The following is a 27,832-nucleotide window of genomic DNA, read 5'->3' on the forward strand; positions in this document are numbered from 1 at the left end:
CTCGCTTTCCTCGCCAGCCAAATTCACATCAGTAGATATCAGATAAGATTAAGAAGTCTCAGATCCAATAGGCTTCTTTGGTTATTGGTGTGCCAGCATTCTGGATGTAGCTGAGCTTTGACCTCCATCTCAGACAGCTGTGCTCAGAGTTAAAGGAATAGTTATTTTGAACTTATATTGTCTATGAATAGCATCTGTGGCGCGCATCCCGCAGAACCTGATTTCACCAAGTGCAACATGTTCCTGGATCAACATTTTTGTTGATCCTAGAACAACATTCCAATCAACCAATCAGACTTGAGGGACAGATTTATAGTTTATGTCAAGTTTAGGCTTACAGTCAGGGTTAGGTGCTTCTACTTCCGTCAGTGTTAATTTCCCTCCGATTTTAATAATAATTTTATGGGTAGGGTTAGGTTTAGAGTTAGGAATATGGACAGGAATGTTGTTCCAGGACCAATAAAATGTGTTGACCCAGGAACGTGCCTAACTCTGCAAAATCAGGACGTCCCATGATCCCATAGATGAATAATTTGACTGGTCCCATAGTTCATCAAAACAGGAAATGTGCTTACAGTGATACATTAACAATGGAAATTTGTGAGGAAAATATCTGTAATATTTTGGGAATAACCCTTTAAACTTATTTGCGATCTCGAGAAGCTTTTTGAAGCCAGTGGAGATTTGAAATGTAAATATTGAAATGTGATAACGGACTGTTAATGAAAGAGAAAAGAGGCAATAAATGTAAGAGCTGAAAGAGTGAGTGGTGGAAACATTTTTTAAATATTATACAAATAACAGTCATTATACAAATATGAAGAACTTATTAAAACGGTTTATTGTTGAAAAAGAAGTCATAATTCCACAAATATCATTTTACACCAAGAGCATGTTAATGTTCACGCATATATAAGGGCTTTTTATGCAACAATTCAAGAGGTAGCAAATAATGGTAGTGTGTGTGTATGGAGGTGACACGATGACCTTTCAAAATGGCACAGAACTTTACAAACCTTTGCCAAACATTTGTCTCTAAGCCTCAACCGGAGCCAGACACAGAAAATCAACAAAGCTCTAGTAAAATCAACTGTCAGCCTATGTTCTATCAACACATACCATGAAATTCCAGCCTTTATTGTGGGCCTCATTATTACTACAATAAAGGAAACAATGTTCCATAATTTTTCAATATTTGCACAATTTTTAAACAGTAGCAATTTCCTGTTGAATTTTCCATTTATGGAAAAAAACAAAACAAATTCAACTATTCAATTCAATACAGTTATCTGATGTGATGTGGAACCAAATTTAAAGGTTATTTTAAACAAACACTAACAATTTCTTCTAGCTTTCAAAGTATTTCAGTTCAGTTAAGCAGATTTGTTTAATTTGGATGTGGTGTAGAGACTTAAATATAAACCAAACCAGAACCTGGAGGTGGTTAATGAAGGTAAAGGTAGAAATCCAGTATCCTAATGATGAACTTCAAGGTTCTGGAACTGGAAGGTTCAAAAATATAAATACATATAATAAATTAGATGTTGTCTTAGAAGAGCAGTGATGCACACACACACACACACACACACATTTTTACCCACAACCAATAATCCATTTAAAACATGCATTCTCCATGTCAAATATTGCACACTAAAATATCCATCAAACTATTCTGACCATTCCAAGTAACTTAGCACATATGACTTACATTGTAATGCAGCTTGTGCTGTCTTTCAAATATAACATATGCTAAAATAAGAGACTAAACTTGTCTTTTCAGTTCAACTTGCAGGTTTAACTTTGGCCTGCTATGTGCTCAAATGTAAACATCGTTGTTCTTCCTTCATTTTCTTTATGGCACTTGATAAATGAACACCCAGGCTGCTAATCTAAAAACATTTATCATTAAAAAAAGCAGCAATTTAAAAAATCAAAAACACTATACGATGCAATGGGTGAACCGTGCCCAGAGAATTCTTTTCTTCGATGTTGTTTTCTGTTATCTTTTGTTTTTCTTTCTGTTATTATTAACCTTTGTCTTCTTGTTCTGTTTTATTATTATTTGTAGAATAATATTCTTTACTGTACAGCCCATTGGTCTGCTTTGTAGTGGAAAGGGCTTCATAAATAAACTAGACTTGAGACTTGAGAGAAGAATCCTTCAAGCATTGTGTTTTCGGTTTAGGATGAGGGGGCACAAGGGAGGGCAACATTGCAGGCTTTACCAAAGCAATTTAGATGTCTGGTTGTACCCAATCTAAGATTAACTGAAAAGAAAAAGCATATGGACTATACACTAAGAGTGCGTCTCAATCAGCTCCCTAGGTCATGAATCAGTTTATTGTGTTCACGAATTCGGGCACTGGTAAGGACCCTGACTCACAACACATTTTTACACTGATGGCATGCAACGTCACTACTGGTATTTATGAACAACAGCAGCACAGATATCATTGACATTATTTGTTATTTAAAAGTATATTATGATAAATACTTAGATTTTTACATATCCTAGCAACATTTCAGCCATAATTTATTATAAATGTTAGCTAGATTAGGTTCATTACCAGTATAGCGATGTGTGTTTATTTTAGTTTGTTTTTTAAAACGCATCTAATATGTGTCTTTGTGTTTATTGAGTTGGCTCACGCGATTTGTTTTGTGCTTCAGAATTTCCGGTAAGGGAACATAGTGAGCATTGATGCTCCCTAGTTTTCACTGAGCATTGTAGAACTTTTTAGGGAGCGAACGTTTCAGTCCACTGGAAGGATTTTTGCGATAGAGACAGCTTTTAAAATGTCTGACTCCCTGATCAGTGCCCTGACTACTGAACTAAGGAGCTGATTGAGACGCACCCTAAGACACTCAGGCATGCAGTCAGTGAATTCAGAATACATTACATAATCCAGGGGAAAAAAGAAGAGAGTATGGAAAGTTCCAACAGTAGGCTTCAACAATTTTCTTTCTTATTTGATGGATGTTTAAAATAACTGAAGCACATGTGAAATTCACCATGAGCTTTACGTGTCACAGTCAGTAAACTTGACAGAAGTTTGAATTGCTTGTTCAATAGGTCTCTTAGCTGGTTGAGAAACTGGCCCTGAGTTTCATGTTGATGGTCCTTGTATCCTTTTAGGTGAATGGCATATTAAGGAGAGAGAGGCTCAGATTGGCATTTCCATGTGTCAGTCATTTTTTTGGCCTTGCTGGACACCACTATACCCAATCTGAAGCAGATTCCTCAGGCAGAGCCTCTCATGTTCTCAGCTTGAGAATGACCGTTGCTAGCATAATGAAGAATGTGTTCCAGCCCAGAGTGACCACAAAGCCTCGCCAAACCATCATATGGGACAGACCCCAACCTGAATGCAAAATTGGAGAATCAGTACTCAGTAACAGGATTAGTAACCAGCTCTGACAACAGATAACACTAAACTTTAAGTAGATAGTCTGGCTCTGCAAATAGTCAGAAGTAAAATTGAAATGACAATAACTACTCTGCTGTATGTCATGGTTTTATCCATTTTTAATTATGACTCCTATATTTAATGATAGTTATTTTACTATCATTCATATTCATAATATTTTGAATTAGCTGAACATCTTCATATTTTCAGTTATTTAAATATTAATTTAAATATTTTGTTACATGCTTTTGGCATGTTTATTGTTTTTAAATATTTATATTTAGCTTTATTTTTGTGACTTTTTATTAAGTTGTTTACGTTTTGTAAGTTACATATTTATATCTAATATTTATAATTTATTTAATTTGAGCTTTATATTAATTAAACATTTTTTTAATGGTTTCTGTTTTCGTTAACAATAACACCATTGTTCCTGAGCGATGTTGATGTGATGTCATAATCATAAACCATTATCATAAAAGGGCTCAGGTAGATTAATGAAGGGGAAAACCATGTTTGTGTACAGGCTGCAGATTTTCAGTCACATGACCAGTCTCAGCTCTGATCTACCCTGTACTTCAATCAACTTCAATACGTTCGAACTTGAACTTCAACTGTGTGGCGTCCTTGTCTATCCAAGCGTTTCCCAACTGTGAGCAATGCTGATAGGTAAACAGCAGGGAAGCTGTGTGTTTAATTTAGGAATGGAGGCAGACGCTCCTCCTGCTCCGTGAATAATTGAGATAGAAGAATATCAGGTGTCCTGGAGTCTACTGTAACTCAAGATGTTTGTATCAGAGGGAAAATGTTAGGTGAGTGGGACTTCATAGAAGATTGTTGCGTGTGTGTGTCGGATGAAAACAGCACAGAAGAGACATTAGTCATTTGAGGTGTGCGGGTAGGAGTGACTTTGAGGATTGTGATAAGATACTAGAGATAAGATACTACAGACACTCCGTTTCAATTAATTGTGGTAGGTGAGAAGACTACATTTATTATTATTATTTTTTTTACAAATAATAGGTATATTAATAAATATAATTATTGACAAAATAATTATAGATATATTTATATTAGATTTTATTATAAATGAATAAATTATCAAATAAAACATTACAATATTTGAAAATAAACATATTTAGATTTATATTATAATACATTTATATATATTATAATATATTATATATTTATATTATAAAAATATATTATATTTATATACGAAAATAAAAAATATATATACTAAAAAAATATATATTTTATTAAACTAAAATAAGTATATAATACTTAATAATAAATATTTTTAAGTCCTCATGGCATTATTTAAATTTAATTTTAATATTTACAATATTATTGTATTTTTTAAATGCTATAGTATCGAAACTGGCATTGAGGATCTCAGTGGTCCTTGTGTGTACCACAGAAATGTTGTTATTGGTGCTATATTTTAAATCATACCTCTGTACATGATGCAGCGCAGGGCTTCAGATGCGTAGGTCTGGGGCAGGACTAGACTCAAATAACGCAGAGGATACGGGATACACTCAACTGGCCAGATAACACCTACAGGAGGTAGATAGAGGAACAGAAAAAAAAATTTAATTAATGTAAAACTTTAATCCGTTTAATCCTTATATGTTACCTTACCATGTCTGTGTAGCATCAGCAAACCATAAATGACAAATTAGCTTTAATGTGAGGTTAATGTGAGGGTAGAGTGGTAGAGACGGTAGAGAGGGTAAGTAGGATAAAGACCTCACTAAAGAGAATTCCCTTCCTTTTCTTTACAATAATCATCTTTTTTTCCTTTCCATTTATATCTCATCCATCAATCATCATTCACTCTGTTGATTCCACTCCACTATCAATCCACAATTTTATTCACTGTGGAATCACATCCATTAATTCACTGGACACACCCAGATAGTATGGCCCTCAAATAGCCCTTATTATATTTTCTGGACTGCACCATTTTAGGGTGGAGGGAGAAATGACAGACAGTCTTAAAATAGAGGGCTGCATCAGTACTGGTGTGTGAGGCTTAAAGGTAATTTAAATATAAATATTACCAAGCAAAATAAGTCACAGGGTAACCTTATGCCATCAAATAAATGTTTTAACATCTGTGAGATCAGACTGTACCGCTAATGATGAGGTTTGGGTAGAAGATTCCAAGAGCCGCTTGATTGGCCGACTGCTCGTCATCGATAGCAGAGGAGATGACCAGCCCGAAGGAGATTCCCGTCACTCCTTGCAGCACAATCAATGAGATCACCAAAGCCAGAGATCCTTCATTAGGAATCTGCAATAGATAGACATAAGAAAGATGGTGATAATAATGATGAGATGTATTCCAATGCACAGTATATATATATATATATATATATTATATATATATATATATATATATATATATATATATATATATATATATATATACCGGTATATGTGTGTGTGTGTGTGTGTGTGTGTATATATACACACACATATATATAATGTGGAAAAAATATTTTACACATTTATTTTAGCCAGTAGTACTGTATGTAATGACTGGTAGGTAAGTTTCCCGCTACACTTCCTGTGAAGTAATATTTCAATTCCAATGCCCTTTGGAACGTACCCTTGATCTAATGAGTCAAATATACCATTTTAACATTATGTTGCAAAAACAATACATATGTGTAATATTTAACAATAGGTTGTTTTTAAAGAGCGTTTCAATATGATAGTGATCTGAACATACTGGCATGTTACAATCCCAGAAATCTTAAGCAAGTGTGAAGAGTATCTTGTGTGAAGCTCTTAGCTCTTATTGGCTGATTTCACGGCACATGCTAGTCAGTGCAGCGTCCTCGCTGCTACAGTTACACATCAGAAATAGAATCTCTAATCTACAGCTGGGTCTGTTACCAAAGCAATCCCTTTGTTGCTGTGGTGGTCAAGCACAAATCACTAGATGCGAAGCAAGAAATTATTTATGAATAAATATATTTATATGACTCAGTCCCAGAGCTGTTTCTAAAATTTACACAGCACAGGACAATTCACAGATCCCAAATCCCCCTGACAACAGCCCTGCTCAGTCCTGATATGTTTGTGAACATCAACATGAGCAGATAGAAGTCTCCAAAGCCAATATAGTCAAAACATCTGGAAGGTTCTAGAATTTTAATGCATTTAAGGAATTAGCCATGTCAGTAAGTTCACTCTCAGGGGCGTTTCCTCTAAAGAGGCAAAGGAGGCAGTGCTGCTGCCTCCTCAAAAAATTTAATGAGAAATTAATCCATATTACAAAAATAAAAACACAAATGTGACATTAGAAAAACAAGTAGTTTATGCACTTTTTTAAAGTAACACTGTCCAACAGCGCCACCCGCAGGTAAAGTTACAGCGGGAGTCTGTGTCTCTCTTGAGTTTGAACAGACCCCCTAAAAGCGTGCGCTGGGTTTGGTGGGGGGTAATCGAGAATGAATGGAGGAAATTCACGAGAGAAGAGGTAATGCCTCCATCAAGGGTAAGATTGGTTATGATTGGATATGATTGGTTCATGCGAGAAATCCTGCCTCTTTTTTAATGCATTTTCCGCGTTCGTGAATTAGTCTGAATAAACAAAATGTTGCCGTTAATGGGTAGACTAAATAAAAAGTTAGTAAACAACTCACCCACTTAGATATCACTGCTTTATGTCATGTCAAAATCAAACTTGAAATGGCCTGAAAACATGATGATAGTGAGCAATCTGCTTGGTGAAATTAAAGGTACATCGTCGTGTCTGTGACCAGTGTTTACTGAGCTTGATGACTGATGATCTGAAAATAAGTTGACTATTAAAAAGAACAGCTGGACATTAGTTCACAAATAATATATATTGTTTAAATGATTACTACCTTTAGTAATTATTTTGCAATAAATGTAAAATTTCTTACAACACTAACTTGAGATCTATACATGGTTTTAATAAATAGAACATTAATAACATTGTTAATGTAAAAATACAAAATAGAATTGTGTTTGGTTTCTTTTTCTTTTTTTTTGAAAAACAACAACAACAAAAAACAGGACTTTGCCTCATTTCATTTTAACACCACTGCATGCCACTGATATACACATAATCTACCATTCAAAAGTTTGGGCTCAGAAAGATTTTTTGTGTGTGTAATTAATACTTTATAAAAAATGGATGCAATAAATTGATCAAAAGTGACAGTATCACTTTTATAGTATTTTGTACAAACACATCTATATCAAAATAAGTTCTTTTGAACTTTCTATTCATTAAAGAATCCTGAAAGGAAATGTATTAAACAGCATTTTCAACACAGATAATAATAAGAAATGTTTTTGAGCACCAAATCAGCATATTAGTCTGATCTCTGAAGGATCATGTGACACTGAAGACTGGAGTAAATTCAGCTCTGCCATGATAGGAATAAATTACATAAAAATAAATATTCATATAGAATACTTTTTAAATTGCAGTATTTCACAATATTACTGTTTTTACTGTATTTCTGACCAAATAAATGCAGCCTTTTCGAATCTTACTGACCCCCAATTATTAAAAGTTAGTGTATATTTAGTTGTTTGATAAAAGGGGGGAAAAAGATAGCTTATTCTGGTAAAATAATCTTTTTCAAAACTCAAGATGAGAGGATATGATTGGCTCTTTGAATTTGGATGAGGTTTTAGTTTGCTTTAGTCTTATGTAAAGACTTCACAGTGGACTACAAGCCAACAGTCTATCTGGTGTTATGTCTCCCAAGTGTTGACTAGAAGGACGACAAAGGCTGAAGGTGGCATATGCGACAGGAATGTTAATATGTATGTGTTAGGATTAACTATAATTACCATTTGACTTTTAAACAGAAATAAACAGCACAGACACATCTAATTTATGCTGTATGATCACACACATAGATCTTGAATCTTGAGACATACATATATTAATGAGAGATAAACACGTAGCTGGCAAACACACATATAAACACACTCACTTTGAAGACCAGCAGGATGAAGATCAGCAGAAGGATTATCTGAACACTGATGACAAATAGCTGTGAGAAGAGGTGTGCCAGCATGGTCTCCAGAGAACTTACACCTTTAGAGAAATAACCACACAGAAACATAAATACACAACATACATCCATGAAACACAAACTACATAAAATGTTCACCATGTGCGTGTTTAAAACTGCCTTTGCTGCTCATGCTTTTATTTGCTGTGGGTGATCAGCTCCCCCTATTGGTAAATCTCTGAAACTGCTCATTCATAAACTCGATGAAAAGTAGGGGCTGAATTCAATAAAAATTAATTGTGCCCATGGCAAACAAAAACACACCAAAAATTCTCATTCTGGAGGTTGGTTCGAAGTACTAGTGGAGGAGACAACAGACTACATCTTAATTTAAATACATGAGGCATAGTGCTTATTCTCCTGGTTTGCGGGTGGTTAGTAAATAAGGTTTTTGCACAGGTTTTTATGCTGAAATACTCAAAACAAGTGTCACAATTGTTTAGTGAATTCATCCCTAAGATGTTAAATGATGGCCATCTGGTGGATGTGAGCTGTCTCACCTGCCACCCAGCACCTGTCCAGCAGCCCCTCCTTTCTCTCTAACACAAAGGACAGAGCGGTCAACCCCACTGCCAGGTAAAATGTGATGCTGAAAAGACAAAATAAAGTAGAGAAAGGTGACATTGTAAAGAGGTCTATCAGGTTGCAGTAGTATTATCGGACACTGTAGTAATATTTATGAGGGGCTGTAATTGTGTTTGTGTGTGTGTGTGTGTGTGTGTGTGTGTATGTGCACCTCAAAACGGCTCCTGGAGTCACAAACGTTGTGAAATCGGTGTTCTCACTGCCATATATAGGTTTTTCAAACTGTAACACCACATGAAACAAAAATAAGAAGGGCATTTTAAGAAAGAAGAAAATTCCAAAGACCAAAGAGATAAAAGAAAGGATAGAGTGATCAAAAGGGCACATATAGAGGAAAAAAGAGAAAGACAGGATGGAGAGACATATAAGATATAACAAGTTTTGTACAAAAGATATTACAAAAAGTCTTAAATATTAAAAAAAAGATTAAGAACATCGCTCTGTACTCACATTTATAGGGAAGGCCACCATGTAAGACAAACTCCCCAGCTTTGTCTCAATAAAAGCCTTTTGAAAGAACAAGGAAAAGACATTAAAGTGTTTGAATGATGGGGAAAAAAGCTTAAATGTACTTTTTTTTTTTTTATTCACCTCAAAGGCCTCATGGAGTTTTTTCTGTAGCATAAGGGCAATCTGTCGATCTGAAATGTAAAAACAAATAGCTTAATTTTCTTGCCCAACTCAAACTATGCTAATCATGTCATTTAAAATAAATCAAACTATAAACATGCCAAATAAAAACATTCCCCATGATGGTCTTTTAAATCCAACTTCATGTCCAAAGATGCATGCAAAATTCAGTACAAATGAGTTCAACTAACATGTATTTAAAGGCATAAAGGACACCCTGGTGTGGCAGAAATATGAGGTCACGTGAGTTCAAAAGAAAATAATATTCATTGGACTAAAAATAAATAAAACTCACTAGTCAGATCCAGCCAAACATGCACGGATCCTCCTTCAATCACATCTCTGGAGACTCGGGGCTGCAACATCCTGCACACACACGCAAAAATAATAAAAAAAGCTTCAAACATCATTTTACATATTTGTAACAAGGGCAAAGTTTGTGTGTGACATTTAAATGGCTCCAGTCGGGAAAGAGATGTACAAACAATATCAGAGACACAGATGGACAGACTGAAACAGAAATACAGGACGGACCTGCTTTTCTCCCCTTAAAAACTCTGTAATTCACTCCTGCAGCCTCTCCCAACACTATTCTCATCAGTCTCTCTGTTACAGCCATTGTCACCTGACACGACACCTTGTTTACATGAATGCTTGTGTTTTTTAGGCATGTCAGGGATGGGCCTAAATTTGCATGCAAGAACATATTTAACACCTTAAGTAGATGCAGATTCATTTGAAGTCCTCTAATAAAGAAAAGTGTAGAGTAACACTAGTGTTTATTGATTAAAGTAAAAGTTATTAGTTCCTCAGCGAGGTGATAGCGCTGATATTTCTAAAATCATACACAAAGGTACTGGATTGATTAAGTCTAGGGGTAGTGTTAACAAATGCTACAGTGTAACATTTTTATGTTTAATTTGTAAATTAAATTTGAACTGGTTATTTGCAATGAATTGGTCAAGAGTCAAATTGTCTGAATAGGTTTTTTTTTATTATAAATGTATAAGATCAAATGACAGCTTACAAAAGCTAGCTAAGATAATATTTCAGTAGGAGGAGTTTGTTGCTTAGCTAGTATCTTGCCCAACACTTTGTTTTTCATTTAGCACTTGCTAAAAACCAAGACTGCATATTGACTTGGAGAATATGCACCTTTCTGAATTTTACAACAAAAACAAAACACATTCTTTCAGGTTTAACATTGCAAACTTCTGAAACACTGGTGCTCACCTTTTGGTTAAATAGCTGGTGAAATTCTCCCCAAACTCTATGACACCCCAGTATTCCCCATTACGGATACCAGCAAAAGCTTCAGAATGAGACAATTTCACCTGCAGAAAGGAGACAGGAGTTTTCCTTTGCAACACTGAAAATAAATGTACAGTTTTTCTCTTGACTATTTATAAACTTGTTAATTTGTTTAAAGTGAAATTGAGAAAAGAGGAAGTGAGAGAGTAAGAGTCTGTATAAATTCTATTCTATTTTAATGTCCTGAATTTGTGGAGAAAAAAAACGGCTGTATTGTGTTAAATGTAGTCCTATACAATCTTGAAATTACACGTCTTTCTGTGTAAATTTTGACCTTGAAAACAAATATGTGCGTACCTGGTGGATACTCGTGTTGTCAAGAGAGGACAGCAATGTGGTACTGTAGGCACTGGGACTAGTTTCATTATTGACCACAGCCACGTCAATGCCTGTGGGGTCTCCACCAATACACAGGCACATCAGACAGATCTGAATTACCGGCAACAGGAACTGGAAACAGAGGGACCTGAGCACAAACCAGATGAACATACACAAATTAGTGAATTGAGTTGAAATTTTTTGATTATCAATATCAATTTGATTATTAGGATATCATTACCCTGGCATTCTTCTCATTCGAACCATCGTCTTGATCATCAGCGCTGCAATGTTGCGCCATTTTGGTATGATGTGTCTGGCTCGCACTTTCCAGTCAGCTGCAAAGACACAAGAACATTTCAACTGCAAGCATCAGTTTCAATGGTGATCAATGCTATTCTAAATATGTAACCAGTGACATTTTTGTCAGTCTTGTATAAAAGTGGCTTTCTGTTTCGGTTTTAGTTTAGCTTTTGCATGCAGTATTTTAGAGCAAGTGAACTTCTACCTCTTTGTTGTACCTTTATATTTAGGTATGTCTTCTGGTGTGCTCTTTCTCAGTATGGGCTCTCTGCTCTCATCTCTCAAACTGTCTGGAGACGGGCTGTTTTCCAGCAGACGGCCCTGCGGACTCAGCCTGGAGTCCATCTGATCGAAGTCCTCACAAAGTTGCAAGAACGCACTCTCTAAAGTCTAAGACCCACACACAGATGCATTTCATAAGTTTGAAATGCATGTGTACCGAAACATAGTGCATGTACATGCATGTGAGGCATGTGTGTGTGTACTCACTGCTGCATTGTGTTGCTTCATAACAGCGTCTGGTGGACCTTCAGCTAACAATCGACCATTCCTCATCAAACCCACCTACAGAGAGAGAAACAGAGATTTTAATAGTTCCTCCACAAGTTCCTCTTTCATAGCTTAGAAGACTGTTTCTTTCAAGTACAAACTTTGTCTCAGATGATTTACTTACAAATTTCCTCAAGGAGGACAAGTGAGACAATTGCTGACAAAGCAGGAGTACAGATATAAATTAATGTGGACAGCATAGCTCAGATGATTTGTTCTTATAAGAATTTGATCAGACATATTTGAGTTCATAATGAGATCTCCAACTTGGCAAGTCTGATCACAGTTTGAGAGACTGTCTCTTTTGAACGCCAAAGGAGACGCATGTGAGATGTGCTAAAGCAAAAGTAAGACTAGAAGAAACAATTGAGATCTTATTTCCTAGAGGCAGAGAATGAGAGAGACAAGACGCTAAACAGAGAAAGGGTTGGGTCATGTTGTTATGAAAGGACTAGTTCTCATATTTAGGAATTTACATCACTGTTCTGGGTAGGTGTTACTTTAGGACAAGTGAATATGTGAGTGTACTGTAAATAAGTTATGATTGTGTCTTTGGTGTCTGTGTGTCATTTGTTAAGGCGAGACACTGTAGGTGAATAGGGTAACATTTTAAAATAATAGATATCACCATGAAACTTCCTCAGTTGATTACTTACACAAGTATATAAAAAAAATTATTACAAGTTTTTGAAATTTGTAGGTTTAATTATGCAAATTAGGCATTATCTATGCGTGGTTTTGCATATATTTTCGGTAGATACATCTGAACATATGATAAAGCCAGGTGCAAAATTCTTTTTTCATTTTGTTTACAAGATGAAAAAAAAAATTCAGAGGGATTTCAGGATATATGCTTTCATTACCTAGGAAATCAAAATATACTGTCCATAGCCTTAAAATAAAAAAAATCGATCTTCGCCATATTTTTTTTATTAAAATGTCACATAAATCAGGCCAGGAATGATTTATTAACAAATCCCTCTGAAAATATCTTCAGAATACTGCTAAGTGTATAACTGGAAAGTTTGGTGTACATAGACTGAGATGTTTGTACTGGAGAATGACAAAAAACTCATTTTGAGAAAACGGCATTTAAAGGAGCTGTATGTAAGAAATATATTTCAATTAATCATAAAATGGCCCTGATATGTCACTAGACATTAAGAAATCATGTTAATTTCAAATACTTATATCACTGACAACAGTAGTCCGCCAGGATATTGTCATTTAAAAGTGATAGTTGCAGCCCTCAACTGATGTTGATGTTGTCATGTTGTGTTTTGGCCTGAAGCGCCACCCTCCACCTATCTACCAATCACGAAGTCAGTAGTGTTTCAGCATCGGGGTTGCCAGCTCTGCTCTAGTTACCACAGCTGCAGCTACAAACGTTCCTGCTGGATCCTGCAGCCTATCTGGCAACCTCGAGTCAGGGGGGTGGGGGAGGGGATACACCACTCTACAGTAATTTGAAAGTGATTGCAGTACCAGTTTTGGCCACAATCTTACATACAGTTCTTTTAAAGATTTAAATAGCTCTAAATGAGATTTCGTCATTAGCTTTAAATCCCCCTTTGGTCATTCACGATTGGTTACTGATATAAAGGAAATGCCCATATTTGGGTTACATAGCGTTGTGCAGGAGACTCGCTTTACAACGATACTGGTCATGACAGACTTCAGTAAACAGGCGGAACTCGGCATGTCGCGTTGGAATGCTAACTTCTTGGTAAATTCGGGAGAAACTTACTGTCACAAGTAAACAAAATGTTGAAAATATACATTAAGATGTTTATTTTATTATGTTTTCTTTATAGCAGCTTGAAAGAACACATATTGAAGGAGTAAACTAGCCCAAAATCTCAAAACTGACCACTGCATGAAAAACCAATGTTTTTGCCTGCCGTGTCTCGCCTTAATGTGACTAATAAACAGGATGTAGCAACTGTCTGACTGACGCTACACAGCCAGTATGGCATGACCACAAGACAAACTGGTGAAACAACAAATTGAATGGAAATAAAATTAAACAATAGTCAGGTGGCTTAAATCTTTGCAGATTCTTCTCCTAGAATGTGTTGTCTGATGTCTACCAGCGCCTTTTTTTGATGATATACACAGTAATGTCCCTAATTATTGCAAGAAATAGGCTTATTAGTGGTCTCAAAACCAGCATTATGAAGCATTTAGTGCAAATAAATATTTGCTAATTTCAAACATAAAAGCTCACCTGAACATTTTTACCAAAAGCTAGTTTTAAGGTTATGTAATAAGCCACAGTATAAAGTACATTTGGCAAATAAGCCACGACTATAATAAGGTATTACAGAAAGAAATCTGCATGAGTAATACTGACTGTTACACACACACACACAATTAAATCATGCACTTCTGTTCAATATCCTTAGCCTTAGTGAAATTGCTAAAATTGGTTTGTTAATACTAATCATTTAAATTATATCACAGCATCATGTAGAGTGAGGTCTGAGAAGGTCAGTTTTAAGAGTTGGAGTGAATTCTGATACAGGTTTGTAGTAGGTCAGTTCAGGATGGTCTCTTACCGTATTGGCTTGTCTGGCCTCCTCAATGTAATGCGTTGTAATAATGACGGACACCTGTCCTCCTCTTACAATGTCTACCAGGTGCTGCCATATCCTGCAAAAGTGGAAAGTTTGTTGCATGAGTGCAGTGCTTTTTTTAAAACGGGACTTCTGTCTTTATGAGATTTACATGTTTGCATTTGGCAGATGTTTTTATCCAAAGCAATCATTTATGCATATACTTTTTATCAGTACGCACATTCTCTGAGAATCAAACCTATGAATCCACAAAGCTAACACAGGTGAGATTTGTGAGACAAAAGTGACATCCATAATTTTACAAAAGATTTTGAAATAAATGCTGTTAGAAATAAATGCTGTTATTTGAAAGAAATGCATAATTCTTTCCCCAAAAACATTAAGCAGTAAATAAATAAATGTTTCTAGATTAGCATATTAGAATTATTTCTGAAGGATCATGTGACACTGAAGACTGGAGTAATGATGCTGAAAATTCAGCTTTGCCATCACAGGAATAAATTGCATTTTAAGAAAATATTAAAACAGAAACCTTTTATTTTAAATTGTAATAATGTTTTACAATATTACTGTTTTTACTGTATTTTTTTTATCAAATAAATGCAGCCTTGGTGAGCATTAATAGACTTCTTTCAAAAAACATTAAAAAAAATCCTACAGAACCATAAACTTTTAAACTTATTTTTTTAGCTACCACAAAGATAAAAATATAAAAAATGTTTGGGTTTATTTTGCAATAATAAATTGTAAAACAAAAATGCTGGTGTGCATGTTACGCATGGGCTCCTGCCTAGAAAAGGTGTTATGACAATGTTATGTTTTATTAACATAATTGGGTTGGGTTTGGGGGTTTGGGGATTGTTCTATTGTTATTTCAAAATCGAAAGAAGGAACATGTAATGTTCCATGTTTTACAATATGTTGCTTTATTCCTTCAATAAAAAAAATAAATAAAAAAAAATTACCAACCCCAAACTTTTGAACGGTAGAGCATTTGTAGTAAATTAAGGCTCTTAGCGCAGTACACAATACATAGGTTAGTATCTTTCAAAGCAAAGCTCCCCAAAATGGTTGCAGGCTTAGCTTGGCCCATAGTCAATTGTGTAAGAGGATTTCAGCAGGGTTCAACAGGGTTCCCACCGAAGTATATGTGATTTCAGCATAAAATTTAACCAATTTATCTTCAAAACTACATACAAAAATATAGAAAATCTAAGAAAATATGTTATATTTGATGTCAGCTTTTCTAATCAATAAAACATTCTAATTAATAAAGCCACTGATATCACATTCAGGGGGCTGCGGTTGAATATATTAAAAGTTTTTAGTAGTTTTCATTACACACCTGGATCTATGTTCTACACAGTAATTGCGGCATCATATAAACCATGCAAGAATGTGACACAGTGACCCTCTTTTTTACCCATACAGACTCCTTCCTTTGTGGCTACTGCTCCTTCTACATGTTCTTTACTTCCTTTTGTTCATGAATTACTCAAACTCAAGAATAAATGGGGATTGTCTGAGAACTTACAGCATAAAGCTCCTTTTCTTGAAAAGTTTATAATGAGTTATAATGGTTTGGAATCTTGAACCTATACATTGCATGATAATCCTAGGCATGCCACATACTCAGGATGCGTTTGCACGGAGATCAAACAAAAGCATGCAAAAGAGTCAACTGGGATTTGTTTGCCAAGCATTGTGAAAGATCTTCATACTACAAATGCACTGAGGCAAGCCTTTAAAATGTTTCTTGAATAATTATAATATTTAAAAATGAACAACTGAAGAAATTAAGGAATGACCTTCAGGGTGTGAAGGTCTAGGTTTTATTCTGCAGTGGAACAACATATACTGGGAAAGCCTTTAATCTAATAGGAATGCCAAGAGGAATGGCACAGGTATACATGCAAGCTAAAATGTTGCGTAGAAATGTCAGAAGAAAGGAGTGGTACAGTATAACAACCTCAGAGTCATGTTCTTAGAATGCAGTACAAGGTTCATCCACAACACAAACACACACACACACACACACACACACACACACACATGTAAGAGACAGACTAGTAGTGCCGGTAGTTCAACGAGTGCATTGGAGAGTTAGTGAAGGGGATGGGAAGAAGCTGTGGAAGATAAAGATGGATGAATACTGGGATAGAGGTATGTAGTGCATACTTGGCCCGCAGAACAGGGTCCACTCCCACAGTGGGCTCATCCAGGATCAGAAGTTGTGGGTTCTGAAGCAAAGCAGCTCCAAGAGAAACACGCCGGCGCTGGCCTCCACTGAACAAAGTGAATAAAAAATATATGTAAGTGATCAGTTATGAATTGTCATAAAAAAACTCAAATAAATGTTGTTAAAAACAACATTGCAGACACCTGTACTTGTTTACAATGAAATGTATTTTTCTACGAGCTGTAATTTATAGTAAACATTAAAAGAAATGAAAAGAAATTGCATTAGTGAAAAAAATACATAAAATATTTTGTATTAAAAAAATAAAAATAAAATAAGTAGTATAAAAAAGAACAGGTTGCAATAAAATAAAATAAGCAATAACAAAAAATATAAAATATAAGGTCATAAAGTGTTCTGTTCTCATGAATTGATTGACGCTCCCTCATTTTCCTTGGAGCTTATTTAATGTCACGGGCCCACTGGATGGCCCTCAGCCATTACATTCTGTTCTTTGTATTTGAATGTTGCCATACCCTTTTTACTTTGGTTGTGTGTGTGTAAAAATAACAAATATGGAAAATGAAACTAGACAGATGTCTAAACTTGAAACCTTGTGGTTACCTAGTAACAAGAGGGCTTGTCTAATAAGAACCAATCAAATTGTGGGGAAATTAAGTAATGTTTCATGCTGTTTTTGCCATTCGCTTATTTTATAAAAACTGTTGTATTTGTGTTCGCTGGTGGGATTCTCAATGGAATTTGTCTGAGATCTTCCAGCCTTGCTTCTTCTTGGGAGATTCTCTGGAGAACTGCTCTGAGATCCCCCGGCCGTGATTAAAGCATTTAAAGGACATTTGCTGAAGTCTGTTTGTTGATCATTGCTGTGCAGCAATGAAGCTAGTTAGGGGAACAAGTTAGTTAGGTGACTCGGCCGACGTCGACTGTAGAGTATAAATATTGAACGGGGACGTCGATTGTAGATGAGACCCAGATAGACTAGACGTCGATTGTAGACGAGACCCAGGTACGTAGTTAGGTTTAGGGAAAAATCTACCACATAACCTATACTAATCCTAAACTAATCTTGACTAAACTTAGTTACTATAGTTACTATATATCATTTGAAAGCTTACAATCTCTAGTTTTCATATTCGGTGACTGATTTTCAAAAATAAATTACAGAGGAGCCATAATTTATCAATTTGCAACAAGAATGTTTTCATACTCCTAAGGCGTGTTCAGAGTGACCTTTATTTTGAAATAGCGATGAACATGAAAAATCATGCAAGATTGGTAGAAACCTCAGTTTGTTTTCATGCCAAGAGTTCAAAAGATAACATCCATTTATTTATTTTTTAGAAAAAAAGGTCTGAAATGTTTTAAATATAAAGAAAAAAAGGTAATACTTTATTTTACAGTGTCCATGTTACATATGTTACATGTACTTACCATAGTAATAACAGTAAATTATGCATAATTACATGCAACTAACCCTCAACCAAATCCTAATCCTACCCCAACCCTACAGTAAGTACATGTAGTTAATTAATATTACCCAGTACTTAAATGTATAATTACATTGTAACAATGACACCTTAAAATAAAGTGTAACCGAAAAAAATAATAGATTCACCATTTGTGATACAGCGGCAAGCTATAACGCATACATGTTCTTTTTATGTGTTTATTAGAGGTTGAATTCATATCAAAATCTGCCAAAGTTCCCATACTACTTCTCAATAGGATGTCTACTTCATAAATTATATGAAAATTAATTATGGAAATATATGGTTCAGATCACTTAAACCATACATGGAAATGGAGGCGCCCTAGTATGGTCAGTAATGGAGTCTGTTTGTCAAAAAAAAACAAAAAACGGGGGGGGTGGGGGGGGGGTGGATTGCACTTAAGGGGTTAACTAAAACTGATGGAGTAGTGGACTCTGAATGGTGTTCAGTCCAAATGCAAAAGCAAGTTTTATAAATAATATTTGGCACAGGACATTGCTTCTTATTGCTGACACATTGAGCAGCCAACTATTACACTAAAAGGCTATCAATTAACATTAATTAATTAAATAAGTTAAACAATAATTAGCAAATCACAAGGCATCACAAGACCTACCAGAACTCCACCTTGACTAACCAGACCTGTCAAAGAGAAACTGACTTTGACAAACTAGTGTGATCCCTAAGAACTTCAGTTCCATTGTCTTGCTCTTCAGATGAACCCAGCATAGAGCTGCAGCTCATTGCTATGAAAACAAAACCAGACAGACCTCATCCAGAGGACAACACCGAACTTAACGTTTAATGCTGCACATCACTCTGCCTTAGTGAAAGACAATCTCCTCTGTGTAGACAGGAACTTTCTTTTTAAAATAATGTTAATAATGATAAACCTTATTTCCTCCAAACAGTGGACACACAACACAGTCACAAATAGCACAGAGGAATTAACTCATCTTTCACTTCATCTGCCAACATCTGTGTCAGATATCTTTAAATGTCAACAAACACGCATTAAACAAGTGTACTGTATTTCATGATCACCATCTTTTAAATTAATTCAGCTGTAATTGTCCACATAATACCAACTGTAATTTGGCAAGCTCTGATGAGAACTTTGCTGTCAGGCGAGTCAATAAAGAAAACTGGGTCACACATGATGCCTCGTTTTTTTTATCGTTCTCGCTCTCTCAGAATTCTGTCATTGTTTACTCAGCCTCATTATGTTTCAAACCCATTCATTCCAAACCCAAAAATATCATTTTATTTTTTTCTGTGAAACACAAAACTTAAATTTCAGTCTGTTTCTCATGCAAAGCTATTGTAACACTTCAGAATAATTATAAAAAAATCAAATAAAAAAACATTGCAACAATCATTGAATAGCACAAGTCATTCTACCTGAGATTTCTCACAAGGCTGTCTTTCTGCGGCAGGTCTAAGAAGTCGATGAGGAAATTGATCCTGGCTTCTGTGTCTTTAGATGAAAGGCCATGAATTCGACCGTAAAACCATAGTGTGTTGTTGATAGTGAACTCATTGTACAGAGCTATGTCCTGAAGGCAGATCGAATGAAAAAAAACAGAAAGAGAAAAATATATGAGACTCAAGAGGACTCACTTGTTAGAATAATCATACACTTGGTTTTGCGGGTACACCAGTCTCTCCTCAGCTCTCACCTGTGGCATGTATCCCACCATCCTTCCTGGCACTTCATGTCCTGGGAAAGCTGGTGGTTTCCCCAGCACTGAGATATGACCACGAGAGATCTTTAGAGTTCCCACAATGCATTTCAACAGCGTAGTCTTCCCACAGCCACTTGGCCCCAGCAGCCCATAACTAAAGACGGGGGGGGGACATATCCAAAGAACAAGTCATTAAATATGATAAGTAATTCCAATCCTTTAGCCGCCACTGAGTAGGTCAACATATATAATAGTGAGGGGTCAGTAAGATTTTAAAGTAAAGACATATACAATTTTACATACAAATAAATCCTGCAAAAAATATATTACAGTTACCATAAAAATACCATGCAGTACAGCAGTTTTCAAACATTGATAATAATTAAAAATGTTTCCTGAGCACCAAATCAGCATATAAGAATGACTATTAGAGGATCATGTGAAACGGAGACTGATGCTGAAAATTCCGCTTTGCCATCGATAAATTACATTTTAAAATACATTCAAATATTAAAAAAACATTTATTTAAAATGTAATAACATATAAAGTATTGTAATAATAATTACTGTAATAAATTACTATATTTAAATTTCACAATATGACTGTTTTACTGCGTTTTTGTCCAAATAAATGCAGGCTTTACTTTCGAAAACAAACAAAACATATTACAGGCTCCAAACATTTGACATCTGAAATAAAGTTAGAAACAAGCAACAAAATACAGACTCATATGCTCAAAAGACACATGGGTGATACAGATGTCTGTGAGGAGATATAGGAATAGGAAGTGAGAAATGTTAAAATAAGGAAGTGAGAAATGTTAAAATAATATAATAATAACACAGAAATCAAGCAGAGAACAGCAAAAGATCTACTAGCTTTTCAGTACACTCCACCATCAAAACAAGACTAGAGCTATAATTAAAATAATTACAACTTTTCTTTCTCTAAAATCTCATTCAAACTACTGTCAGGCAGGCAGTGATTTTTCACAATGTTTTGAATGGAATTTCGGGAAGATGCAGTTTTATAAACATAATTTGATCCACTTCTGCTCTGACAGCCAGCTAAATATATCAGTCATTATTGCAACTAAAGAACAAATTTAAGAACAAGGAAACAAATACACCTGCACAATATTTTAAAACAAAGCTCTGATAAGACTTAACAGCAATGCAGTAGATCATAACCAGATGATCAGAGGACAGATACTCAGACTATGTCAGATAAGGCGATCAGTAACTTTTGATATATAGAGCAAACAAGAAAGTTCAGTAGCATCGCAGCATCACATTCACAGATCAAAGGCCAGGTTTTAGATTCTTCAACCCCCCCCCAGTATGGAGTATTTTAGAGTTTTGTTGTGGTACTATTGCAGAACGCCTAAGGGATGAGGCAGTGGAGACATATGAATGCATGTGACGTCACGTGAATATCATGTAAGCATTTGAGCATGTTTTCCTGCATAAAATGTGAACATGCAAGATTTGTGTAACCTGAAGACATTTGTAAACACATTTAGAAAGAGAACATACTGGACTCACATTTGGCCCTGAGGTACTGCCAGGTTGAGATTGTTGAGGACTTTAAGTTTCCCATATGAGCGACACACATCCCGACAGTGGATTGCAGCACTGCAACTCCCGGCCTCCAAGTCAGTCTTCATAGTACCGCTCTCCAAACTCTACATATAAAGAGAAGGAAATCAGCTCAAAATAAATATTTTGACAAAACAGCTTAAAAAAAATGTAAGAAGCAAAAAGTAAGCAGGAGATAATTCACATTTGCTACAAATACAGCATTGACCAAAAGTGTAAAATGAAATATCTTTTTTTTTCTTCTTTTTTTTCTTGTCTATAATAGTGGTTCTCAACTGGTTTGGTCTTGGGACCCACATTTTCCCATGACCATTAAGCCATGATCCAATTTTTAATTTGAAATAAATAAATAAAAAACTTTTTTTCCCAAAGAAAGTGTTTGTTTATTTTATTTCTCACATCTTTTTAGATAACTGATATAAATCTCAGATAGGTTTGTTATGTATTTTTGCCAGGTCTTCTTAGGAAAATGGAAAACCTTCTTAAATTGGTTGTTCCACATTATTAAGCAAGTCACAGTTCTCATGCAATATGGGGAGGAAGAAAGATCTTTCTGAAGATGAAAAGCATGCAGTAAAGTTGCATTTCAGCCTAACCAAATGTCACAAAGAGAATGTTAACAGTCGGTGTAAAAATACATGACTCATTTTAAATAGTTGTATTCGTTGACGAATGCTGTGCTGCAATGGATGATCTAGATCAGGGGTATCCAATCCTGCTCCTGGAGGGCCACTGTCCTGCAAAGTTAGGCTCCAACCCCAATTAAACACACCTGAACTAGCTAATAAAGGTCTTACTAGGCATAATAGAAACTTCAGGCAGGTGTGCAGTTGCAATTTCTGCAGGACAGTGGCCCTCCAGGACCGAGTTTGGACACCCCTGGTCTTGATGGATGGATTTCTGGATGGTTGGTGAATGTCCACCCTGTTCCAACAAGATTTGGGCTGGAATATTGAGATGAAAGGTCCCTTTAGGGTCTCTGAGGGTGTCAAAATGACTTAAGCAAGATATGTTGAGTTCATAAATGATTATTTTACCATTTTACGCTATGGTATAAAAAGAAGGATTGTCCCTTCTGAAATGAAACGATTTCCATGCAAGACAACACATTCATGCTGCAAAAAAACAAACACTGCAATAAAACTGTTTGAAAATGCATTTCTACACCCACTGCAAACATTTCTCTTTGTGAGCTTTTACTCTTTTACTCCAGAGCAACTTCAAATACCTGTTTGCTGCTAAACTGGCTTTTTTATAGCTGCCCTTTTAATACAATTAATTTGTTTGACAGAAACTTCCCTTAATAAGCCTTTACCTGAGTTCTGCTGTGCTCTAAATCACTAAGAAATCTTTTGACAGTTCAACAATCTCTATTCCGTTTTGTAAGGCATTGCACCATTTCATGCTTTTAATCTTCAGAAAGATCTTTCTTCCTCCCCATATTGCATGAGAATTGTGACTTGCTTAATAATGTGGAACAACTCCTTTAAGAAGGTTTTCCATTTACCTAAGAAGACCAGGCAAACTACTTAAAAAACTGTCTGAGATTGATACCAGTTATCTAAAAAGATACGAGAAATAAAACAAACTCTTTCTTTGAAACACTAAAATCTGAATGTTTATTGTACAAAAATCTACTGATATGTGTCACGTTTTCAATGACTCTTAGTTTGCTTCTTCTTTGTTCCCATTCATCATTTGTTGCTATTCATTGTGTCCGTAATTAGATCACACATGCTGGCTTTTAAGTTTGACAGCATGTGTATTTAAGTCTTTTAGTTTCTTCAGTTCTTTGTTGTTTGTGCCTGCACACTGTTACTTTGCCTTCTATGGTTTGGATTATTCTACTCATGTTGGATTATTCTCTTTTGATTGGTTTAATACAGTTACTGTGCTGTTTACTACCTAATCTCATCCTTCATGGACCTGTATCCATGACAGAACACCAGACCAAAAGAAAAGTGACGGACTATTTAGTATTTACTTACCTGCCTGACTTTGCTGTGATTTATTCCCGTCACCTGAAACCTTTTCCTTGTTTACTGAAAGCGATGTTTACCTGCATAACTACCTGTTGGAGGACTCGGTTCACAATCAAGTTCAGTTAAGTTTCTGTTTGACCCCTTTGTTTCCCTTTACAATTTTCGGATGCTGTAAAGTCAGTGATTTATAAAGACTCTGTTTAAAGGAAGAACTGCTGTACCTGTATATACTTACCGCTATCCTAATGTTTTGGATTCATGTGTTGTGGATTTCCTCATTCTGAACTCCTTTAATTATCCTGTGAAAAGGAGAATACCTGCCTGCTTGTGCTCCTCTGTGTTTTTTCAGTTGAGTCAGTAATAAAGCTCCTGCAACTAGGTTCTAACAATCTCCTGAGATTGGTGTGTTACAGATAGACCTGACCATCAACATGAACAGGAGTTGTTTACGAAGCAGTTATGTGCTCTATATTCCAGAACGGCTGGGATATCGAATCATATTTCGAGGAGTTCTATCCATACTGCCATCTAACTCCCTGGGATGATCAACAACTGATGGATTTGATTTTGTAGTGTTTTGGACCCACACTTCACCTCGTGGATACCTGGACATGGTGCTGGGGATGAGTGCATCTTCCTTTACCATGGGTGAAGTGTTTGAGGACAACAATCCCAGTCTGACAGCAGTACAACCTGAAAGCAGTACATACAATGCTCCCAATTCAGGTCTTTCCTTCCAGAATCACCAGTTTCATTATTCTCCTGTCCATCCCAAGCTCCCTTGTCTCTGCCCATCCTGTGTCGACCATAGAGTCCGTTCTTGTCAAAGAACCGCCAGAGTCTCCAGCAATCATGGCCGCCACGCCAGAGTCTCTATTCCCCAATCCAGGAAAGCAGCATCTAATAGTACGGATCTGTCATCTAAATTAGCAGACCCCCCAATTATGTCAGCACAGGCGGCAATGGAGAAGGTTTCCACACTTTTCCCTCTCCCCTCAAACATCCATACCAGCCTAGAAGTCCTCTCCCGAGTCTCTCCAGAGTCCACTCCAGTCCCTGAACACAGTCCAGAGTCCACTCCAGTCCCTGAACACAGTCCAGAGTCCTCTCCAGCCCCAGAGCTCAACCAGGAACCCTCAAGTCATGTTATTACAGGACTGCCAAGTGGTCCCAGCATCACTGCACACTCCGCGACCAACTCAAAACTGTCTTGCGATCCACTTTTTGAGAAACACTGGTCTATAGCAACGTTTTGCACTGCATGACTTATAAACCCAAAACAAAATATGAAGCCTCATTTCTGATCCTTACATTGATTTCTCAGCAACAGCTCCGATTTTGTAACTTAGTATGCTCTTTCCCGATGGAGCAAACTGGGTCATCAACACTGTAATCTGTAATCTCTCCAGCTCCTGATTCTTTTCACAGAACCGCTCACTCAATCTCTGCAAACTTAATCCCAAATTTTTAATCGCACAGAAAATACTATCAAGATCACTAATCTTTGCATTAAGGCTGTCCTGAAGGGAGGTAGACTGATGACTTAGATTTGAGCACATTTGGTCAATTCTATTATTATAATAATGTTACTCAAATTCATTGAGATTTAAAAATGAATAGTGTATTTGTGGGCTTTAGCCTAATTCAAAAATGTTTTGGTGGTGCAACTGTGCAAGATTGTAAACAAGAAAAGTCCCATTAAAATGCTGACACATCAGTGTGACAGGTCCAAAATGAAAAAAAGTTATGTAGCCTACACTTATTTTTAATTACAGGTGCAACCACAGAGTATTTTTCCTACTTCAAACTTTATATATTTGTAGAACATAGTTTTGCTTAGAAAATGTATAAAAACACAACGATTAGTTTTCCCGAGAATATGTATTTTAAAGTAGGCCTAGACTATTTATCTTTTATTTGTCATCGACTCATGCGTTTATAGTTCTCGTTTATAGAATCCTGCTCACAGAATGTTTAAGGTGATGATGTGAAAAGAAAACTGTCTACAAGAATCGTTCGAATGGAAATAACTTGGAAGTCAGCTGAGAATTTCGTTTCAACACAGCAATTTTGAGCAGCTGAACTGGTTTGGTATTCAATATCTTCATTGTTTTAGAGGAAGTCCCTCCCCTCCCTCTGTCACATCACCTGCCTGAAGCTTCAAGCTGCCTTGAACCTGTTTGAGTCCTTCAGACAAACTTTTCAACAACTTCCCTTATTACATGCGACCATCAGTGATATAAAATGCAATTTCTTCGTTAAAATATGATTAAAGACAAATTACAACAGATTACAAAGCATTAGTTTTCATAAGATGAAATATAGTTTCTATGCAAGTTCAAATGAGCGTCTGTACATTATAAAATAGCCTTTTAAACGGTTATAACCAATCTACAAAAACGTAGAAAGAAAAAGAGATTTTACTGTTTACCAAGCGGGCTTACAATCCTTGAAGAAAAATCACGTCGATTAAATGAACAGTCCAGCTGTCCAAGATCGGGAAATCCTGCCTCTGCTTTATATCATGACAGGTGCAACGATGCGCAGCGTTTGTAACCGCCGGCCACAGGCTGACAGACAGTCTGTAGATTTGCCTCCTCCACAAGTTTACCGACAAGCCCCACCTCCTGAGCGCTGAGCAGTTAGCCTCACTAAACCAATCAACTTCTGAGAAGCTTCACAAAAGAAGTCTGTGATTGGCCAGTTGAGAAGTCGTTCAAATAGCCATTGCAGTGGTACAGCAAAGGGCAGGAGTGTTGTAGAAATACCGGCGGGGAAATAACGCTGGTTGCATGCTGCATTTCTACAGCCTTAAGCAACAAACACCTTAAAGTAAGAAATCAATTAGTGATAACAAATTACAACTGAGGGTTTAAGGTTTATATTTACGCGGTATGTTGCTGCTTCTTAGTGATGGGGAGTCTGACTCAGTTACGCGAATCGGTTCTTTTGAACTGTTCATTTTAAAGAACTAGTTCAAAACCCGATTCAGAAATTATTTAATTATTTTACGTCCTTACCATAGACGGTAAAAAAAAAGAAAAAAAAAAGTCATGACGCAACAACGCCATCGCGTGGCATATTTACACGCGTTAAAACGTCCCAATAATGTCATAATATAGCCTATGGCAAGTAGCTGTTTATTACATTTTATGTATTGTTTGTTTTAGTTTCATGCGTCCTAGATCAGTTTGTTGCAATCATGATATAGCGCATAAAACAAGTAATTTAGAAGTTAGACCTAAACCTAAATATAATTTGCATTTACAACAAAAGCAATATTAAAATTAATTTACACCTCTTTGCTTGAATAGTTCTTGCACGTTATGATAAACGCCGTAGCCTAACTATGTTCCTTATCTGCGTTGACGCTGCCATTTTTTTACTTTTATTTCACTGTAGGCTATATACATATATATATATTTTTTAAATGGTTCAGCCGATTCAATTAGAAGATCCGACTCAAAAGAACGATTCGCTCAGACATCTAGTTACATTCCGCTTCTGCGTTATGGGGAAAAACTGCAGTAGCAGATTTAATAGCAGAGCAATCCGTCTTCAGGGCTCCATGCACCACATTACATCTATATAAACCTTACAAACACGAATGAACGCCTGTCGAAAATCAGTTTATGACTGCTCTAGCATTCGAGTCTCATCATCATCATCATCAGATAATCACGTACATTACATCGTCTGCAATTGACAGATGTGTCGTATGATGTGCAGGCTCTGTTAGTGTAAAATGTAAGGATACAAATCAAGAAAAACACAATAACTCACTCTTTGCTGCATCTCCGTGCTGTCGTTAAGCGCTTCCTCGGTTCCGTTACCGGACATGATCACCGGAACGGGGATCGAGATGCGGCCGGTGAGGAGCAGCTCTCGGTTCAGTGCGCGCAGATGAACGGGTTAACTCATTCTGCTCCAGATCAGAGTATAACGGCAATCTATAAACGCTTATGGGTCGTTTGAATAGCATTCAGAACTCAAAAAGCGTTCTGATCACCTGTGCATCTTTTCTCTATAGTCTTTCTCATTCGGACAGCTGCGATTGGTCTAGATGTGCAACCATCTAGGTCGTTTTCCTCTGGGGGAGAAAAGCACTCTGGAGTAGAAACACAT

At 36.2% G+C, this 27,832-nt stretch overlaps 1 protein-coding gene across 5 annotated transcripts; it reads right to left on the reverse strand.

Annotated features, from left to right (window-relative positions):
- Positions 1 to 818: 818 nt before the first annotated feature.
- On the reverse strand, positions 819 to 27,636 carry abch1 (ATP-binding cassette, sub-family H, member 1). Of its 5 annotated transcripts, none has more exons than XM_084097013.1 (20): positions 27,491 to 27,635; positions 21,672 to 21,811; positions 20,121 to 20,280; positions 19,843 to 19,997; positions 16,930 to 17,037; positions 14,734 to 14,827; positions 12,116 to 12,190; positions 11,845 to 12,016; positions 11,565 to 11,661; positions 11,303 to 11,471; positions 10,928 to 11,028; positions 9,990 to 10,060; positions 9,656 to 9,705; positions 9,515 to 9,571; positions 9,216 to 9,286; positions 8,980 to 9,068; positions 8,399 to 8,502; positions 5,547 to 5,706; positions 4,863 to 4,967; positions 819 to 3,362 (listed from the first exon to the last, which is right to left on the reverse strand). In XM_084097013.1, exons 1-20 carry the CDS (start codon positions 27,545 to 27,547, stop codon positions 3,256 to 3,258), a joined length of 2,142 nt encoding a protein of 713 aa, XP_083953139.1. In that variant the 5' UTR covers positions 27,548 to 27,635; the 3' UTR covers positions 819 to 3,255. The 5 variants fall into 5 exon arrangements, 4 of the variants coding, with proteins under 4 accessions (XP_083953139.1, XP_083953141.1, XP_083953140.1 ...); XM_084097015.1 differs by lacking the exon at positions 27,491 to 27,635 and adding an exon at positions 26,152 to 26,286; XM_084097014.1 differs by lacking the exon at positions 27,491 to 27,635 and adding an exon at positions 26,139 to 26,283.
- Between the last annotated feature and the right edge of the window lie 196 nt (positions 27,637 to 27,832).

The sequence above is a fragment of the Abramis brama genome (genome assembly GCF_963993115.1).
Source record: "Abramis brama genome assembly, chromosome: 21".
Lineage (NCBI taxonomy): Eukaryota > Metazoa > Chordata > Actinopteri > Cypriniformes > Leuciscidae > Abramis > Abramis brama.